Source organism: Lacerta agilis, chromosome 2 (assembly GCF_009819535.1).
Source record: "Lacerta agilis isolate rLacAgi1 chromosome 2, rLacAgi1.pri, whole genome shotgun sequence".
Lineage (NCBI taxonomy): Eukaryota > Metazoa > Chordata > Lepidosauria > Squamata > Lacertidae > Lacerta > Lacerta agilis.
The window spans coordinates 52,863,985-52,882,101 of NC_046313.1; the positions used below are offsets into that span (position 1 = coordinate 52,863,985).

At 42.5% G+C, this 18,117-nt stretch overlaps 1 protein-coding gene across 1 annotated transcript in view; it reads right to left on the reverse strand.

Annotated features, from left to right (window-relative positions):
• Positions 1 to 8,484: 8,484 nt before the first annotated feature.
• PDLIM4 (PDZ and LIM domain 4) overlaps positions 8,485 to 18,117 on the reverse strand; it is a 63,479-nt gene continuing 53,846 nt past the window's right edge. The window contains exons 6-7 of the mRNA XM_033140060.1: positions 13,189 to 13,309; positions 8,485 to 12,262 (exon numbers count right to left, since the gene is read on the reverse strand). Coding sequence (XP_032995951.1) covers positions 12,058 to 12,262; positions 13,189 to 13,309 — 326 coding nt within the window. The 3' untranslated portion in view covers positions 8,485 to 12,057. The remainder of the gene's footprint in view (positions 12,263 to 13,188; positions 13,310 to 18,117) is intronic.

The window sequence follows — 18,117 nt, forward strand, 5'->3', positions numbered from 1 at the left end:
AGATGTAGCGTCTAGTAGTTACAGTAAATATCAGATGGAAATCCCATATTAAGTATATATGCCATACATGGGTGGAACTGCTATGGACACCTCAGGATTTGCATTGTCACTATTCCTTGTGTTTGTACTGCTGTTTAGATGTTTAAAACTATGTTAACTTCTTGTTTTATTTTTGTTGTGCTGTGCCTCATGCTATATAGAAGGTTGTTGTTCTTGTTGTTCAGTTGTTCAGTCGTGTCCGACTCTTCGTGACCCCATGGACCAGAGCATGCCAGGCACCCCTATCTGCCACTGCCTCCCGCAGTTTGGCCAATCTCATGCCAGTCGCTTCAAGAACAATCTCATCCTCTGTCGTCCCCTTCTCCTTGTGCCCTCCATCTTTCCCAACATCAGGGTCTTTTCCAGGGAGTCTTCTCTTCTCAATATAGAAGGTAGGGTAAAGGTAAAGGGACCCCTGACCATTAGGTCCAGTCGCAGACGACTCTGGGGTTGTGGCACTCATCTCGCTTTATTGGCCGAGGGAGCTGGTGTACAGCTTCCGGGTCATGTGGCCAGCATGACAGAGCCGCTTCTGGCGAACCAGAGCAGCGCACAGAAACGCCGTTTACCTTCCTGCCGGAGCGGTACCTATTTACTTGCACTTTGACGTGCCTTCAAACTGCTAGGTGGGCAGGAGCAGGGACCGAGCAACGGGAGCTCACCTTCTGATTGGCAAGCCCTAGGCTCTGTGGTTTAACCCACAGCACCACCCGCGTCCCTAGAAGGTAGTATATAGATACGTAAATAAATAAAGGGTTGAATCCAACAAAGTCACGGTGCAACAGATCTTCCTCTCCAACTCCCCTCCCTGCACATCCCTCCTTTATACAAAACGTCTCCAGAGGGATGCGGGGAAGAAACGCAGAGCAGATTTGGGGGTGTGGGGCATGGGGGGGGGGAAAAAGAGCTGTTTCATTGCCTAAGTTCTGCTCCTGCAGTGACTTAGTTGGATATGGCCCATCATTTCTTCCACAGCCATTCTCCCCAACCTCCAAATTCATTTTGACTCCTCTCTTTGTAAATTCAAGGGTAGGAGAGGAAGGGCTGCTGCCAAAACAGAAATCTATGAAAGCCTTCTAGCTGTGTACCTATAACATGCTCTTGCTGGATCCCTCCCCACATGTTTCTCTCTCCCCCTGGAGCCTAGTGGTTTTCTGGTGAGAGATGAAACACAGGCTATTCTGTTCCTACTCACTGTTAGCAGTAATCAAAGTCCGGCCAAATGACTGGCAGGTGCGTGAGACTCTTTGGAGAAGAAACTTGTCTAAAAATGTTAGGAAAGAGAAAGAGCTAACATTTCCAAGTTCCAGATGCTCTTCGCTATGCGTGACCTAGCGTGATTTGTACTTGTTTATACTCTTTGGACCACCTATCTTGTTAATAGCTCCTCTGCACAATGTCCTGTCCTCTGCTCTTTGCAGACCGTGTTTGTGGTCTTCAGAATGCTTATTTCGGTTATGGCAACATGGGGAAGAAACAGAAGCTAGCAGGTGGCCTTCTTTTATTCTTTATTGCCACGAAAAATGAAAACACATATTTTTAAGGCATGCACAAATAATGCTTATCTGATTCCAGCTAAAACAAATGCCCTAATCCAGCATCAGGCTATCGGCTAATGTAAGCAGGCCTCTACGGGGTTATCATCTGCTGTGTATCAGATGCTGTAAATCTGATGTGTGCTCAAATATGCACCACACTGTACATCTGAGTCCAAGTGCCATCTATCCACTATCCCATTTACATCACTACCATCTGGAATGCACAGTCCCATGTACAGTCTAATCCAACTAGTCATGGAAATACCTTTCTAAGCATGATTCAAACTGAATCAAGGTTACTAGCATTAAATACAAAATCTGGCACCATATTTTACTAATATCCTATTAGCTGTTACAATCAATTTGTGCTGTGTAAGGGACAGTACAGCCGAGAAAAGAACTGGGTGAAATGGAAACCCCGAGTGAATATTCTCCACACAGTCTCTGCAGGATCACTTCTTCTCAGAATATTTGTTACTGGTTTATGACAGCCAGTTTTTCTCTTTGAACACCCCCCCCATCGCACCCCTTCTGTTCACTTGCTCTATATGGTTGCTTTGAATTTCCAGTCCCAAATGCTGCCACCCACAATTTACCTGAGGCCACAGCGAAGTTTAATTTCCCCAGGCCCAAATCCAGCATTTAACTGAAGGCAGAAGCCTCACGCTCGATTGAATGGCACGCAGATTCATTTCATTTTTTAATGTTAAAAACTCATAAAGTTCATTTCCCAAACAGAATCTGAATAAAAGTTTTGCATGAACGGCAAATGTTTTGCATAATATGCAGACCAGGCCACCCAGTTCTAAGGTCCTGGAATGTGGCAAAACTCTGCACTGGTTGCTCAAACCCATATCAGTCCAGTGAACTCAAATTCTTTGCTGGAGCAATCTGGCTGTGAGGCCAAATGGAAACCCCCTTATCCCTCAGGCTTGAATTTTCTCCCAAGAGAAGCAGTGCGTAGTCTAACCTTTTAATACCCCCCTCCCTTTCTTGGCATCCTGTCCTGGCTGGCCTCGGATGTTGTCCCACATTCCTCCTAGTCAGAAACAATTAAAGAAAGAAGTAAACTGGCAGGAATACAGACCGAGGCAGCACAGTGTAGTCAAACATGAAGCGGTGGAAGGGCCTCTGAGAAACCCAGCCAGTTTTATGTAAGGCAAGCCTGGTCACCAAGGAACTGTTGTGATCATTTACTCAGTGTGCGCAGAATGAGAGTGGGGTTAGGGTGGAAGAGAAAGCACAGAAGCGTATCTGGTATGCCTTACCTTAAGGCCCTGGAAACAATCTTGAGCGGAAAACGCAACTGTTGTGGCCCAGCAAGTAGCAATGAAGTGCCAAGTGTGAATGATCCCCTTTGAAAGCTGATTAGTTGCACCAGAGAATTGCTTTGAGGCAAACAATAACTTGTCCTTTTCCAGCAAAATGGGGGGGGGGAGCAAGTTGGGACGGTTTATGTGGGCTAAACTCACCAGTCTGTACCAGGCCTTGGCAGTCAGTCCTGGCATGGTAAAAAGTGGCAAACAGCCAGTCTTGTGTCGCTGCTCCCAGCTGCCAGTTGCTATCTGGAGTTTATTAACTTGTTCCAGTGCCTGTAACAGGGGCTTATTATATTAGAGAGATAGCTCATTAAATCAAAGGGCATTTTCACATGAGTGGCTGATGTGCTTTTGGGGCTGCCGCCTTCTGTAATGGAATTGGAAAAACCTATATCAGTGGGAGTGTACAGCTATGCTGTCTTCTGCCTTCGCGACCGTCGCACATGGCACAGATACCATGTGAAAAGCTCCAGTTCACACAGGTGAAAATGGCCCCCAATCTTCTTTAAAGTCCCTCTACATGCTTAGCAATTTACTTTTTCCATTTTGATATTTATTTAGCTGTGGACCTAATGATTTCTGTTTGGTTGCTGTGGTACACATGTGTATTATCTAGAAACAAACAAACAAATCTTCCTTTTAATAGAAAAAAGACATTTACGGTAAGTGAATCATTTATTAAAACCCATTAACATCTCTTTACTTGAGTGATAGCCCTGCTTAATTAGCACACAAATCCTTCTTGCATAGGGCATATGAGATGTTGTGTGGCAGGTACACCCACACTGGGAACATTATGTACAGCTCTTGCTTCATTGCATCTGTAAAATCAGTTGGACACATCACACTTCTCCTATGCTATTTCTCAGTTGACAGATAAATTGGCCCAGATTAGAGCATATAGGACTCGTCTGAACCACATTTGGGGTTCCTACACCTGTAATCATAGAGTTGGAAGTCCATGTAGTTCAATCACCTGCTGATGAATGAAATCCACTGCTCTAACACCACTGATATGCCCTGCAGCCTCTCCTTGAAAACTCCAAGGATAATCTTATTTTGACAATATTCAGAAAGAGAAACAGGAGGGGATAGACTCTACTATTATAATTTTGAGAGCTCAGATTTTGATGAGCTGTACTAGTCTGAAATTTTCTCTGCAATGGGCCAAAATTAGGCAAGGACTACATAGCAAATGCCATGTACAGTTGAACATTTATCACCACATCCAATATGAAGTGACTTTTTGGACAACAACAAGCTGCCCTCTTGAATGCGGATGTATTGTGCAGGAAGATATCTGTACATTTGTGGCTGAGACCAAGGTAGCAACACAAATGCTAACTGCCTCAAGCCCATTTGGAGGACTGTCTTGGTTATTTTCATTTCAATTATAAGTGCTGCATTTGGTGGCAAATCCTCTTTACCCTGTGATTTCTGCTCCTCTGTAACATGCAGATATGTTGGAAGATTGTCACCACTGACTTCCAAAATGTATTTTGTCACAGTGTAAACATTTGTATGAGCAGTGAACGAGATACATATTATAAAGAAGTTTATGGAAGGGGCTGCAACGGTGATCATTCTGTGTTTTCACCTGGAAGCCTTATTTTGAACTCTGCTGTAGCTACCATGCTCCCGTAATCTGTGCAGTTTCAAAAGCTCAACCCATAACCCATTTTAGGAGTTTTTCCAGACCACCAGTTTATAGTACAGTAAATCTACAACTATCATTCCAAAAATTCTGAAATCTTCCCTCAAGATAGCTGCTCTGCCACAGTTGCAGTGTTTCTTTCAGCACAGGAGCTCAGAAACTGACAATTTATCCCAAATTAGAATGCCTTTTGCTGTTGCAAACACTGTTTGAAATAACGATTTGGTGAATTTTGTAGTTCCCCTAACAGATCAGTTTTCTTTCCTCCTACCATTGGTGGACGGGGGCTTCCCAATATACGGCTAGTTACACACACACAAGCTGTGTACACGTTCCCTGGATATTACAGCTTAAATCAGCTTCTTCCTGTCCACACTTACCTGGCAGTAAATTTCATGGGTCCACTGACAGTAAAAACACTGCAACTTACTTTTAAGTAAATATGCACATCTTGAGTATTTTAGGTTAGCTGTACTTTGGTTGGTCTCGTTGAATATATGGAGACACAGTGGTTAAGTATTAGTGTTCATTGGAGCTTCTGAACTCCTATAGCCTGCATGTTCATAGGTGGAGTTTAGCCCAGACATGACATGTAGCAATAAGAGAGTGTTGCATTTCAAAGACCTACCTAAGCCTTCCTGTTTTCCTACTAACCTAACACAACAGGTGATTCCCACCTCATGGTTTTTATTTTGCTAAGTCTGCTGCTTTCAGCAGCATATATAAACCATTGTCTTCATTTCATGATGCCAAGTCTAGCTATTTCTGTTTCTTCCATTCATAGACATGCTTGCAACAACAAGTATATACTGTGCTATGGACACAGCCTTTACACCCATTTCCTTCCTGATCTTTCCCCTCACATATGATTGAATGTAATATGGGCACTTGCCTGTTAACATCTGGATGAAGACCACTGGCTCATTCAGTGCTTCAGAACAGCTGCCTGCCGCAAAACACTAACAGTTATGAAGAATCAGTCAATTGTGTTAAAAAGGTACACATTAGATAGTAAGTTGCACTATATATTCTGAATGTTGCAAGTCTGTTTACATGTTTTTATTTGTTTTTCTATTATTCAAGAGGAATTCCTGTTATCGAAGTTAAATATGTGTTCAGAATCAAAGAAAAATAGATTAATAGTGGTGGCAAGGCCCAGGTGGACTGGAATGTATGTACCACATGCACCATTCCTCAGTGTACAAATATAAAATATGATATACTGTTGAAAGATTGTTATTGCCTCTGTAGTTGTGATGAAGTTAATTGCCCATTCACAATTAATCTGATAGCCCAAGGGACTAGTAAAGGTAAAGGGACCCCTGACTGTTAGGTCCAGTCGCAGATGATTCTAGGGTTGTGGTGCTCATCTCACGTTACTGGCCGAGGGAGCCAGCTTACAGCTTCCGGGTCATGTGGCCAGCATGACTAAGCCACTTCTGGCGAACCAGAGCAGCACCGTTTACCTTCTCGCCGGAGCGGTACCTATTTATCTACTTGCACTTTGCCGTGCTTTCAAACTGCTAGGTGGGTAGGAGCTGGGACTGAGCAACGGGAGCTCACCCCTTCATGGGGATTCGAACCGCCAACCTTCTGATTGGCAAGGCCTAGGCTCTGTGGTTTAGACCACAGCGCCACCGGTGTCCCACTAGCCCAAGAGACTAGTAACACATTTAAAGTCTATTATGAACTGTCTCCCTAAAAATGCTTTGCTGCATTACTAAGCAGCCATTTAACAACAATAATAAAAAGATTATTTCTCAGTTGTGCTTGCAGAGATTTGTAAAGCTGCATTCTCATTTTGGTAATTTGTGATAAGTTCAACAGACCACAAGAAAATACATCTAGAAAGAAGCCAGTTAACTACAGGATGTTACTGTGCAAGGCGGCTCTCTTGATGTGCCTTGGGACAATCTGGTGAGTTGTCAACTTATAAAAAAAACACATAGCCAGGAGAAAAATGTGTGGGAATTCTGATTCCTAAAAGAACTTGTGTTCAGATGGGAGCCCAAGATTGTTTTGTTTCTTTGCCAGTGTTGTTATCTGTAAGAAGTCTGAAAAAGATCGCCAAAGAATACCTACACGAACAGGTTTATATGATTTATAATCTCAGGATTCAGGGGTAATGGAACCACTTATGAATTTCTAAGATGGGTACATATTTTAGTACTATTGAACACATGTGAGGTAGACGGTGGAACCTGCTGGGTGAAAAATGGCCTTAGAAATGGAGCTGAGTAGGAAACAAAAGGCACTGGTCTGACATGTCAAAAATGTAGGTCTCACATTATATGAGGAAAAAGCTGGTTGCATGAGGCTTGTGATACACTCTCTGACCGAGATGTAGCTGGATTCATTTGTTTACAAACTTCTACTATTTCCTATTTTCTGTCAAGCAACCATATGATTATTATTACACATGCATTAGATGGGGGGCCTTTTAGTGCTCATGTTCTCTTGCTGCAAATAGCTGAGTAATGAGAAAATAAGTATGATGAAAATGAGATATACGATTGGTGTTTGTAGCTTTTAAACAGATAATAAACATATGTAAGAAGGAGAAGGGGAAACAGAGTTTTCATAGTCCGAGCAAACATGGTGAAACATATGGTTGTGTCTTTTTATTATATGGGACTATGCTGTGAATTCCTGAAAGAAAAAATTGTTTCAAGTGAGAGGAAGGGACTCAAGGTCTGGTGAAAGAGAAGCAGGTTTGATTAAAAAGAATACTTTGCATTTCTGTAAAAGATTATAGCAAGGCACGTGGGTGGCAGGGCCTCCCATCAACTCCTGTAAAATTATGTTATTGCCATCATAGGGGAAATGCCACAAGTAGATGTTGCAAAAAGTTTTCCGGAGGCAGTCACTCAATAGAATTCCAGGATTACAACTGAAGGCAAAGTCCTAGCTGTACGAATGAGAGCTTTGATATTATTGTCATGGGTTTGCAGGGGGCAAGGAATACCCTAAAATTCCTGGGTGCCAGATCTTAGATTTAAAATGCACGCTAAACAAGGAAATCGCCTGGGGGACAAGGGCCATCAATGGACAATGGCCAGCCATTGACCCTCTGCCTGAGCTCTGGGTAAATAGCAAAGTTAGGAGGAAGAGGTTACACAGGAAAAATGCATCATTTTGAAATGTAGAGGTTGGGGAAGAAGAAGGAGGACTCCATGAGCTGCTGTGAAGGCAGAGCCATCTTGGCAGGCTGGGACAGAGGCACAGAGATGGAGGCCAGACTGCCTTGGGAATCCACTGCTGCACTGCTGGGAGAGCAAGCTCCTCTTCAGATATAATGCTCTTAATTCTTTGCAAAGTAGACCCACAGGTAAATATGGGTACAATAAAGTCTCTGCTGTGCCTTGATTTCCCATTTGAAACACAACCCTGCATGAGTGCCTAGAACATAGGTAGGCAAACTAAGCCCCGGGGGCCGGATCTAGCCCAATCGCCTTCTAAATCCAGCTCACGGACAGTCCAGGAATCAGCGTGTTTTTACATGAGTAGAATGTGCCCTTTTATTTGAAATGCATCTCTGGGTTATTTGTGGGGCCTGCCTGGTTTTTTTTTTTACATGAGTAGAATGTGTGCTTTTATTTAAAATGCATCTCTGGGTTATTTGTTGGGGGGTAGGATTTTTTTTTTCAAAATATAGTCCAGCCCCCACAAGGTCTGAGGGACAGTGGACCAGTCCCCTGCTGAAAAAGTTTGCTGACCCCTGGCCTAGAACCACCTGGAATCTTGCTACCACTCAGCAGAGATTGGGGGTGGGACGCAACCTTTGTAACATTAATTTCAATGAATTTCCCCCCATATATTCTAGCTCCTACAATAAAAGATTAATGAGCTTACTTTCTAATGGCAATGAGTGAAAGATGGAAGATAAACTTTAAGGACAGGTTTGCTTAGCCATATGAATGATCATTTACATTGCAAAGGGAATATACTGTGTATTTGTTATTGAAAAGAAATGTACATAACCAGTATGTAAAATCAGAGGTTCATAAGATGCATTTTCCAGTGCTAGTTAATATAGAAACCCACAAAAAAATAGCTTGGGTCCTTGAGGACCTACAATGTTAATAAACAAAATTAAAATGAATGTTCAGGAGTATCTCAAAGAAACATGTTTCTCTTAGCAACCAGTAAATAAACCAGCAACAATATTTTTATGCTATTAATAAATGATAAACATTTATAATTTTTCAGTTAATTTGTACTGATACGGATCCATCAACAACAGCAAAAACACCCCTAGACCAGCAAACTTAAACTTTGTTGGTGGCAAAGCTGCCTTCAAAGTGTTTACAAGAATTTCAAAGATCACCGGACGTTAGATTTGCTAAGATAATATGTGAAAATATTAATGGTTCCAATGCTTAGTAAATCAGTTAGATTAATTGACAAAAATGTTGACCGACAAAAAAGGAATCACCAATTAATGGGTCAAAAGGATTCTAAAAACTGAAATTATTTTTAATAGAAGCACTTTATAACAACTGCAGGTGACAAGTATCACCATAAGAGGAGTCCCTTTTGGGAGAAAGAATGACTTCTTTGAAAATTATTCCTGTTGTGGCAGATATATACATCATCCAAATGCAATGACGGTATGCTTTTTTAGATCTAATATTTTGCATATACTGTACAACTTTGTGCATATTTATTTAATCAATCAATTAATGAACTGAACCTCATTTGTTTAATTAGCTAAGGTAACTGGGTAGAAAACACAGAACTGTATTCACTGTAAAGAGCAATATGGATTTTAGCTTGTTGTCACATTTTTTCTCTTAATTAAGTTATATTATACCTGTTCACACAGAGCAACGTGGATTCACACTTGTTTTTACTAGCAATGATGTTTGTGAAATGGATAAGCAATACTGTTTCTAAGCAAAGTACACATCTTTCCCTTTGGTGTAGGGGTTTATAGTTCCTAAAACAAATGGAACCATTCTGTTTGAACAAAACCTTCATTGCTTACTATATTTTTTTTTAAATTTATACCTGCAGGCCACATAGTGGAACCTTTGGATAATAATGCTTGTGACTGTTGTCTTTCTCTACCCTGAGTTCTGTTGATGTTCCACTGCCATAAATCTAGTACGGCAAACAGTGAACTCTCCCGTCATTCCCATCTTTGGGGGGGGGATTTAAACGGTCCTGGTTGAATTTCCTATATGTCTGAGATTTGTGAAAAGCCTGTGCCCCCCTAAAGAGCCAAACAATATCCCCGATACCAAGCTTCATGGATCATCCTTTATATTTTTTTGGTATTGCATGTGCCTAGCACTTAACTAGGAATTGGACTCATATCATTACTTGTGCAGAGCCTTCCACTGAACAGAGTATGCCAATAGTTTCATTAGAGATTTACATTTATATGCCACTTTCCCTTCAAGGAGCTCAAGGTGTTCTGCATGGATTACTCCATTCCCATTTTATCCTCATGACAACCCTGTAAAGTCGGTTAGGCTGCGACTGTCTCACGGTCACAGAGCAAGCTGCATGGCTGAGTGGGGATTTTAATTCTGGCTTCCCAACTCTGAACCACAACATCATACTGGATCCGCTTCCATAAAGTGACTGTATTGCCTAAGATATAATGCATTCTGTCTTTTTAAAAAAATGGTGTATAAGCTGTTGCCAAAATGCAGCTGAGGCTTAAACATTTAGACATAGAAAGTTTATTTTTTCCCCTTTACATTTAGGATTAGCAGTTTGGCTGCCCAGGGCAATCACTGTTTCAGAGAGCACAAGGGCCACTGAACATTCCACCCTCATTTTCACATCTGGATTGTTTATACTTGAGTTCAGGAGTTGACTTCTGTAAAGTGTCGGTCATATCCTTCTATTCAAAAACTGCAGGGGTTCCCTCCCCCGATAGCTCTGTAATCAGGACTGGTGATGACATAATTCCTCTCAAGAAATGAACAATTTGTGTCTATCGTGACAATTTCAAATGTAACAAATGAATAACAAATGTGCAATTGTTGTGCTACACAATGATTGTCCTGAAAGCTCCTAAATGTCTGTGATGTTTAGGTCTGATGCCTTGCCCTTAAAAAAAAAAATCTGGAATGAATTATTTTTCTTTTCATCCTAGGCTGGATTTAGATGTTCTGCACATAGTGTCGACCAGGTCAACTTCATTGTATCTGAAAGCAGTTTTAAGTAAAGTGTTTATGGCTGGCATGTAAAACCCTTTGTTCAAAGTTTTATAAAGAAAGAAAGAAAGAATAAATGCAGGTGCCTAGATGATTCAGTAACCAAGAATATCTGCAAAAGAAGCCATGCTTTCTCAAAGATGAGAGAGAGAAAACCACATGTACAATATATGTGTGAAATCTTTCTTAAACATTTTTATGCAGGGCACAACAGTGGTTTACACAGTTATAGTTTGGTGCCACAATGGAAATTATATTAGGGTCCCCTTGATCTGGAAAGACCTGAGGATACTTAACAGGGTCTCCAGCCTGTTCATCACTACCAGTCAACGAGGGACCATCCATTGGGATTCCCAGGATATTTTCTATGGTACAACAATAAAGGCAGTGTTGGAGCACAAGCCCCAGTGGATAGCTCTAGCTGCTGCTGGCAGATATCGCCAGAATGATCAATGTTAATGATTAGTCTTACATGTAATAAATAGTATTGTTTGGAAATGGCAACCAGGACATTACATTTTATATATATACAGAGTATCTGTGTTCTTGCGAGTCCTTTATCTGTTCATTCCCAGGTTTCTTGGTGAATCTCATGCAGCCAGCCTCATATTTAAAATTCTCATTACACGTGGTCTGAGTTTTCTATCACTCTGAAAGCCACAAAGCAATCTTTGTGGCATATCTCTATTACTGACAAAAGTAAATGTGATGTAGCGCTTTAAAATGTAAAATGTCAATGTCATTTCTTAAAGTGCCTTCTTTTCATGGAGCTTTCATGCAGTCTTCTTTATATTTTAAAATGAGGCAGAGGCTGGATCTAGACACATCAAAGCAGTGTTTCAGTTTAAAAAACGTAAATTTAAACAGGGAAAACAGATAGAAAAATTGGACTCCACGTCGCCATCTGGTGACACAATGTTATATCATAATACAATGCATATAAATTGCTTTTTCTTTACCAGTTGAGCTGAGTCCAAAATAAAAGAAATACTGGTTTTATATGAAACAGTGTTTTTAAAACAGCACCCATATTTACACAGGTTTTGGATTGGGGTATGATGGAAACTATGTGCAGTAAAAAATGAAAGAAAACAGAACCCACCCAAACAACAACACAGCAACCCAAAAGCAAGTGTCAAAAGGAGAGAGAAATCCTTTTCAGAGGCCTTTCAGCACTATCCCCTTGAGATCCCAAGTGCAAACCATTTTATCTCTGGAAAGACATTTTACTGAGACTTGAATAATCAGAGTTGATTACAGCCATGCTTTAAAACAGTGCCTGTGCCTGTGGGTGGGTGTGCCACCTCTTGACCTCTCCAGGAAATAAGAGTATCTATTTAGACAAGTTCAACTTTAGCATTGGGATAAACAGCAACCACATCATATCCTTCTGGCGGCTTAACCCTTTCCTTGGCATGCATTTCACAGTACAGCTGTTCCTCGATGAAGAAGTAGCCCCTTTGCTTCAAGTTGAGGCCGCAGTCATCACACATGAAACATTCTGGGTGGTAGAGCTTGTCGCGGGCTTTCACTATTGTGCCACTGTCGCAGGAAAGAAGATAGAGATTAGAATGCAAACGTTTAAAACGATTACTATTCATTTCAGGTTTTATTAGTGGCTTGCCGTTATAAAATCACCTATTCCCACCCTTGTAATTGTATTCCAGCCAGGCACTCCTCTTTTCTTTTGCAAAGTCTATGGGGCTTTGCTGCACACAATGCAGTGCCGCATAAATAGGAGGTGTTCCATTCTGAATGCTGCAGAATAACACTGCCAGACATGTAAGTCAGCAGGACAGTTCTTCTTTCTTCTATGGAGCTTCCAAGTGCACTTTGGAGCAACCAAGTGGCTTTGGATCAAGAGGATAACATTTATTAATATTAAAAGCTCTTTGTAACACGTAGCACAAATGCCATGCTGCATGTGTACTGTATGCACCCCCCCTTTCAAGTAACATTGCCTTATGGAATTACATTATAACAAGATTTTACGGTTAAGCAGGTGGTGTGTTCCGTATTTAGCCTTACCGAAAACTACCGTACTTTTCCGTTTATAACATGCCCCCCCCGCGTATAAGACGCCCCTATTTTTTGGCACTCAAAATATAGAAAATGGGGGGAGATTGCCCAGAGTTGTTGAGCTTCTTATTGGGGGGGGGTTGCTGAAAATCATTCACCTGCCTGAATAACGCTTCCTATTGCACGAGACGCAATAAACACCAAACGTTTGACCACTCGCCGCCAGCAGCAGCCAATCAATCCAAGCCCATCAATCACCCGCACAGCCACCGCTGATAATCTCCTGCTCACGGCAGCAACCATTCCCCCGTCCCAACACAGCACTACCCGTGCATAAGACAGCCCCAATTTTTACACATTAATTCAACGTAAAAAAAACCCCTTGTCTTATACATGGAAAAGTACGGTATATTAAACGTCAAGGCTCTTGGGGAGATTCATGTACTTACACAATTCCATTGCCACATCTGGTGCACTCGGGGAGCATCTGTAAGCCAGGCATGGCTCCACCCAATTTGGATACTGGAGATTTAACATGTCTTGGACTCGTCAGCCTGTCATGTTTTTCACCTGCCAAGAATTTAAGATGGTGTTTTTGGAGTTATCTGTTTAAGGGATGTGGAATGTTGCTAACACACAAGCTTCTCAACTGAAGGGGTGATTTATTATTAAACTCTGACAAAGGATGCACTCCACAGTATCATTACCTGGAAGTAAATTATCTTGGAATCCGTGAGATTTATTTCTGAGTGAACATGGTTAGGATGGGGCTGTAAGTGCGCTGATCCTAGTAGCATTAGGTAAGCAGGCTCCATATGCTAACAACAATACTTGAAAAAATGAAATGATGGAATGACCGTAAGAATAATAAAAAGGCATGCAAACACATGAGCTCAGATTTAAATGGATAAACCAGAGATTGACCTTTTAATGGGAAGCATGCCAAGGGAAAAGAATGAGAGCTGGTACAAAAGAGGCACATACATGAAACCATAGAAGAACAAAAGACATTGTCTAACTTAGTAAGATTTTGATATATGCTGAACCCCATGGAAAAAAGCTTAAAACCTTTTGCTGTGCAAGGGGGGGGGGGAAAGCCCAGCAATAACACTGCTAAAGTGCACTTTTACTACTTGAGAGATTTATTTGTTTTACTGAATGTCATGACTCAGGAAGACCTTTAAGAGTCTGTAACAAAAGTAAGGCAGCATGTTAGATGCTGGCTCTTTTCTTGGCATTCGGTTTTGCTTCATATGCATTCAAAAACAACCAGGAAAAGGGAAGCAATGAAATCTTTATGTACAAAGGGGTATGTTGGCAAGTTATTAATGCATCCTGTAATGCTCATGTATATATTCACACAAGTGTGTATATTTGGAAACAGGACCAGTGCTAGGGCTTCTTGCGCCCTAGGTGAACCACCTTCTGGCACCCCCCCCCTCCAAAGCCTGTTTTAGCGGGAGGTGGGGGGTGGTGGAGAGGCAAGCAGCAGTTTCTCCGCTGTAGCGGAGAAGCTGCTGCTCGCCCCAGGGCCATCTCAGGCACATCTGCCGCCGTGGCACGGCGATCCTTCTGGCGCCCCCATGCGTCTGGGGCGTCCGGGGGAGAGTGCGGGCGGCGCAAGCACCTGGCCGCCCGTGGGGGCAGGGGGAGGCTGTCAGCGGTGCCACACGGCTCCCCCCGCTTGCTGCGCTCAAAGGCGGGGCAGGGTGGTCGGCCCGTAGCCTGCCCGGGAGCAGCATGGGCGGCAGCGTCTGTGCTGCTGGCATGCGAGTGCCCGCCCGTGGGGGCGGGTTGGGGAGGGGGCACCCGTTATGCTGGCGGGCTCGCGGGGGTGCCCTGGGGGGGCCGGCACCCTGGCGCACCACGCCACCAGCCCCAATGGACGAGACAGGGCTGGCTAGCCCGTCCCGCCCAAGCCTTGCCAGGGCCCCCTCCATTTTGGCGCCCTAGGCAATTGCCTAGTTCGCCTAAATGGACGCGCCGGCCCTGTTTGGAAATTCACCGCAGTGCTTTTCTTAAAAATAATTTTCACTGGTAGGGAATAAACTCAAAATTAGGACAATTATATTAAACTTTCATTTAAAAATGCAATAATGAAGCAGCAGTATGATAGCTGCATTGTAACATTAAATATAGTTTAAAGAAATGTAGCCCTCCAGCTGTTGCTGAACTAAAACTCCCTTCATGACTATTAGCCATGAAGACAAGGACTGATGGGACTCCAACATCTGCCACACGATCCCTGCCGCCGCCTTTTTTTGAAGTAAATTCACTCAACTAATTTGCTTTAGGTAACTATAGCTTCTTGATACATTTACTGCAAAGGTTCCCAGAAGCTCTAGTCAATGATAAAGGCTTCAAAATGGCAGGCAGTTTACAGAGCACTTAGTGAAAAGTCTCCTCACCAGCTTAGGGAGTGAGGAAGGAGAGAGTTTAAAAGTAATGCTGAACTTTGCTGTGTTCATAGCTGTTTTTCTCCTTTGTTTCTGCATGCCCACACTTCTCACCCCCAAATTTATGTCCCTCAACTTCTCAACTAGGCAGCTACAAAACTCTGTAAAAAGTGATCGAACAATCCCAAACATTCTTTTCTCTGCTTTGCGGTTTGAGGGCTCATCTTTCACGGCTGAGGGGCACCTACCGAGGTAACTGTTATGTTGCCTTACAAATCCTGTCTGATTCCCTGTAGGAAACATTTCTTATTAGAGACACAGTGTGTTGCTGCTCATTAAAAAAAGAAAAAGAAAAGACCCCAGAGCTTCTGGGAGAGAAAAATAACATTCTAAGGAGTTTCTTAACTTCTTTGGGATTGCGCATAGGTACTTCATAAGTGGCTTTGTATCAGAGAGGTTAGACGAATGGAAGATTTAGTTTTAAAGCAACAGAAATGGAAATCCATGTAAGAAAACTGATAAATTAAAATGGAATCATTTAAGTACAAACAACGCATGGGGTGTCATCATTCCAGAAAGCATCCCTTCCACCACATTTATAAACCAGATGGAACTCCCTCCCAGGGGAGACTTGGCTGTCCTGCACATTGGTTTCATTCAGGTGTCAGCTAAAAACTCCTTTATTTATGCAGACGTTCAGAACATAGTGGCTCTAGGGGATCTATTTGCCTATTTTATCAATGACTGTTGCATTTTAATGTGTATTTGTGATTTTAACAGTGTTGCATTTGTTGAATTTATTAATATTGTTAGTTGCCCTGGGGTTTTTTGTGTGAGTAATTATATATATATCTATCTATCTATCTATCTATCTATCATCTATCTATCTATAATAAAATTTTAAAAATCTTTTTAATCAGTTCAGCACAATTTGAAACTGCTTGTAGGACTTGTAAGACACATTTAGAACTACACTGGCAGTATAGAGAGGGCAACAGAAGAGCGAAATCTAAATATGTGTCTGCTCACATTCACCTTTTCTTTCCTTGTTGCTCTCCTCCATCCCATTTGGTTTTAGCTGTGCCCCAAAGTTTAAACAAACAGCAGCCATGGAATCTTCAGTGGAAGACCAGCTGGTTCTTATCCTCTGAGCCATTTTTCTGTTGTGGTGCTGAGAGTTTTGAGTCATGGTGGATGAGGTGGCTTCTAGCAAGTTGGAATGGCTACAGAAGAAGAGGGCTCCGACATCCCTATTAGTGGGTGTAACAAGGTGGCAGAACAGCGGGGAAAATACTAGGTAAGAACCAAAGAGGCATGCAGCTTCAGACTGGGCAGCAGCATGGCAGAGATGCCAGTAACCCACGCTGTGCACTGTTAGGAGCTGCATGCCTTCATGGTGGTAAGTGGCTTCCATTATTATTATTATTATTATTATTATTATTATTATTATTATTATTATAGATTTTCTTGATTTACAAAAGTATGTGCAATGTCTCTCTTGTATTCCCCCCCCCATGTAACATTTTTACAAATCAGATTTGGTTGTTGAGACTTTAGGGAAAGAAAGGGGGAAAGGAGGTGGGTGGGATGGGGGGTGGGTGAGGTGGGGTGATGGTGTTTCTATTTTCCTTAATATCTGTAGGGTTTGGAGTCAGCGTTGATTGTGTAGGTTCTCTGTTGTTCACTTGTGTTTCTTCGGCGATGGGAGAGGTCGGGATTGGTGTAGGGTGTGATTGTTCATTTGTGGTTGGCTGTGGTGATCTTTGGTTTTCTGTGTGAGTGCGGTTGGTGGGTGTATTGGATCAGGTTAGCCATATTGATTTGTATGCTGTTGGTAGATTTTTGTCATTGTCTTGTTGGGCCATGTGTGTAATGAAGGGGAACCATACCGGGGTGAAGGTGTCTTCTTCTGTTTGTCCCCGTGTCAGTTTTAGGTTACTGGTTAGTTTTTTCTAGTAGGGCTGTTTCCCATACTACTTGGTACCATTGATCCTAATGACAAAGGGATGCGGCAGAGGGTTGGTGTCCGCAATAAACAAAATACTACTCAAAAATTACACGAACTCCCTAGACACAATCAAAAAACAATGGGAGGATGACATAGGATACGAAATCAACCCCACCCAATGGACCAGAATGTGGTCTAAACCCCCCTTTAAATCCATATCAACATAAAGAAGAGAACTTACTCTAAAACTAACCTACAGGTGGTATCTAATGCCAAGAAAATTAGCGCTAATACGCCCAGGAACCTCACCAAAATGCTGGAGAGGGTGCACCTCCACAGGCACATACTTCCACATGTGGTGGGAGTGCCCCAAAATCCAAACATTCTGGACAACAACCACACGAGAAATATGTAAAATAACCAAGCAGGTGTTAGAAACCACCCCAGAATTGGTCTTACTAAACATCTTCCAAGACAACAACGCCCACTTACAACACAGAGAACTCATAATCCATCTACTCTCAGCAGCCAGAAACATCATAACCAGACAAGTGGCTTCCTTTTTTAAAACAACAACAATCACTTTATTTTGCCACCAATTCTGCTTTTCTGCTCTTAGCAACCAAGCCATTTTCTTAATCCTGAAAATGGCCTGGATGCAGTGTCATTCCAGGACATTTAGGAGGCGTGGTGGTGGAACTTGGCAGCCACTGTTCTGATCCATCCACAACAGGTACATTACCCACAAGGGTGGGCAGGCTAATGGCTGCAGCACCATGGAAAGCACCATGTGAGCAGTTTGCTCCAATGACTTCTGGAGGTAAGCTGAGGCCTTATGATTTCCTCCATCTAGTTAGTCTACCTCTCCCAGGGCCACTTGCCCTGGCCTGAAAAGTGTGAATCCTATTAGGGGCAGCCCCCTGGCCTGAAGGTGAGAATTCCTCCTCCCTCCTGTGGTCTCATGCCTGGTGCACCATTGGGGAAGTGTGGTGGTACAGTTATACTTAAACTGGGCTCAGTGAAATGTGTCCGCA